The following is a 3280-nucleotide window of genomic DNA, read 5'->3' on the forward strand; positions in this document are numbered from 1 at the left end:
TGGGCCCCCAAAGATAAGAAATCAGAAACCCCCCCCCCCCAAAAAAAAAAAAAGAAAAGAAAAGGATAAATTTATATCAAAGTGGAACTGACAGATGGTTTGGCAACTGTAAGACTCTCGCCAAGACCTCTTTGCCTTTCACTGGCAACAGCTCCTAAAGAATCAGCTCATGTGTTACACCAAGACCGGCTGACATTTCTGGCGGGTTTGGGGTTTCTCCCGTGTAACGCTTTCACTTGCATTTCTCACAACTAAAAGCAAACAAAAGTCCTCAACATGGGAGTCTGCAACCTCTCCTGCTGCATTTGCCAGCCCCGGCCTTTTCTTACTGCTGGGCTGCCTTTCCCACCTAATTCTGAAGACATTTATGTGTGCGTTTATTTAAATTAGATATTTAAACATCTTCTGTCTGTTCAAATTTCTACATGGCAAAGCTCAGGGCTGTTTTGTAATCCAAGGAAAATGATGACATGGTTGCAAGTCATCAGCAAAGCCACTTGTGTGTTAAATATTCCATACCGAGCAAGCTTCATTGTGTGTATAATACATCTACCAAAAAGGGATAAATGCAGAGGAGCCGAGCAAAACCAACAGGAACAGCCTCTGTGTAATCAACGTTTAGAAGCATCTGTGTTTCATGTGACAGGCAGAAATACAATGCCAGGAAGAAATGAAAGTGTTACGACTGTCTCATTAATTGCTTTTTAAAACACTGTACACGGCCTATCTCCTCACCAGAACCACGTTAAGAAGCTGAAGTGCGTCAGCATTTAGGAGCCAGCTATCATCCCAGAAACAATGTCTACATCCACAACTCACACCAGGCAGTCTGGTCTGCCAGAGCAAGCAAACCAGGTGGAATTCTTTCTAAATAAAAATCCAGATCTTGTGCTGTGGCAGCCTGTTAGCCCTGCACGTGCGGTGACTGCTTCAGACAAGGTGAGAATTTCAGTGCTACCCAGCCATGGCCTGACATGGCAGACTTCGACAGAAGGTGAGTTAAGCCCAGTTGTCCCTGGTTTCCCTCCTGTGGCAAGGGGCTGTTCAACCTCATGGTCATGAGCTGCTGCTGTGGGCACCTGAGTTAGCTGTGTCACATTAACCAGCGTAGGCGAGTTTTGCTGGTTAATTCTAATGACAAATAGAACTATCTGAGTAACCAAGTGAGCTCAGCCTTTCAGCTCAGCTCCAGTGAGACAGACGAGACAACTGCATCACCACAGCCATGGAATAGAAGTCTCAGCAGCTCTGTGCCAGCAGAACTGTTTTCTGTCAGCAGATTTCCCTAAGAAATAAAGAAATTGAAGGCTGCCATCTGGCCTGTAAATTAGGGCATTCTGGGTGGATTAACCTCGGGTCAGTACAACTGTGACCGTTCAGAAAGAACAGCGTTTCAGCTGCACGGTGAAGTGGCAGCAGAAATGGCTCTGTGGTTTTGTGATTGCATTCAGTGGCTCGTGGAGTTGTACTTGGCTGACAGCACTGTCACCTTGCTAGCCTTTTCCATGCCAAGTTTTTCCAAAGCATACAGATGAAGGACGCACTCAATATACTCATACTAATAATGGTATTTTTTCCAAATTTGTTTCACTGCAATTAACTCTTAGAATCCAGCTCTCTATACGTACCGCAACGTAACAGCTGATCAACCCGCCTCTTTTGTGCACTTTCAGCAAGTCTTCAAACAGCTTCATCTGCTCAGAAATCGTCTCGCCGTATTTGCCCTGTACCAAATCAATAGATTCCGCCACTGCTCCAGTGAAATCCACAATAGCATCTGCAGCGCTGCCTCTGTCTAAGGCTTCATAGGATCCAGCCAGCCTGAAGGTGACACAGAACATTCTCCGTCACCAAGTGGCTGTTAGAAGAACTCTAATGTGGATTGAATGTAGGTAGTATTTTGTGTCTCAGCAAGGAAAAACCAGAACAGCAGATTCAGATAAATCTTTGCTGGGTTTTGAGGAAAGGAGTGTAATAATCTCTAACGCTTTGGGCTGCCGAAGAAGAGTGCATTGCTCTCTTTTATGATTCACTTCCTCCACGCAGATTAAAAGGAGGAGTTTTCAGTCTTTTTTACGTTCTCTACTAGTAGCAAACCTAAAACTATGGAAAGTGTGATAGAGTTGAAAGACAAAACAGAAGGATAGACGGGACAGCACTGAGGACTGAAAGGACAAAGAACCAGCTCATACTTTGCATAAGCTTTCTCCAGTAATGCGCTCCAGAATTCATTTTTCACATTGGAACGGCAGTAGATCAACTCCCCATTCATTGTTGGCAGCTGGTCATCAACAACCACCTCTGTCCATTCTCCAAAGCACCAGAAACGGAAACGGAAAATCCCAGCATATTTTTCTGGGTTTTTAGGGTCCCATTCTTGTTCTTCAAAGTCTGGAATCACCTGAGAAACCATGGAAGGGAAAGTTCACCAAAGGCACTGTGGTAGGATTTATTCAGGGGGCAGACTGCCCCAGAGCATGCACTATACTGGTATTCAGCTTCACGAGCAGTTGACCTTAAACTGACGAAGCAGTCAAAAAAGAGGGTGAATTTGGTGCAAAGTCAAATACAGTCCCATATCAAAGAGTCTTTTAGGACAGTAAAGTTCAAACTGATCTGCTGAGAATGCACTCAATGGCTTTCCTGTATCTCCTCTTTGGTGCTCAGCGGGGCTGTGGAGTGGGGATGTCTCATAACATGAAAAATGAGCTTCTAAAGAAAAGGAAGATTCGAATCCACCAAAATTCACAACTCTTCAGAGGGACATTAGTCCTGGGCGGGGGGGAATCCTGGCTGATAGGCAGGGAAACAACTAATCAGCTTTATGTCATGCACCAAGCACATTGATCACCTACCTGTTGCCAGAGGCTCTTCCTCAGAGCCAAGCAGGAGCATGCAGCCACAAACCAGCAGTTCCCCAAGGTGCCTTGGTGTAAGTCATGAGAGCTGATTCCATTCACAAACAGGTGGGGATCTTCACAGAGGTCCTAAGAAAGCAAACCAGAGATTACTGGAGACTCCACTCCAAAAACGATCACAGCATCCATCCAGCATTTCCTCTCCATACTTACTCTGCATCACATTCCCACTGAAGCACAGCTGGCTCTTCCTGTGATGTCTCCCTAGCTTGCCCCTTGCTGCATCTTTAAAGCCTGCAGATCAAGGCACTAAAAGGAGTACCTCTACGTGTCACTGAACATGGGGCAGCCCCAGGGGTACGCTCTGCAGCATTCAGTACCTTCTGTGTTTGTTACCAAGCAATTCTTGGTGATGGTGTTCT

The 3280-nt window shown here is 45.5% G+C and overlaps 1 protein-coding gene across 1 annotated transcript in view; it reads right to left on the reverse strand.

Annotated features, from left to right (window-relative positions):
* The window catches only part of LOC104491408 (calpain-5-like), a gene marked incomplete at its 3' end in the record, with an annotated part of 14212 nt that overhangs the window by 9806 nt on the left and 1126 nt on the right, over positions 1-3280 (reverse strand). The window contains exons 2-4 of the mRNA XM_010133824.1: positions 2856-2987; positions 2193-2401; positions 1629-1821 (exon numbers count right to left, since the gene is read on the reverse strand). Coding sequence (XP_010132126.1) covers positions 1629-1821; positions 2193-2401; positions 2856-2987 — 534 coding nt within the window. The remainder of the gene's footprint in view (positions 1-1628; positions 1822-2192; positions 2402-2855; positions 2988-3280) is intronic.

This window comes from Buceros rhinoceros, unplaced genomic scaffold, assembly GCF_000710305.1.
Source record: "Buceros rhinoceros silvestris isolate BGI_N320 unplaced genomic scaffold, ASM71030v1 scaffold21813, whole genome shotgun sequence".
Taxonomy (NCBI): Eukaryota; Metazoa; Chordata; class Aves; order Bucerotiformes; family Bucerotidae; genus Buceros; species Buceros rhinoceros.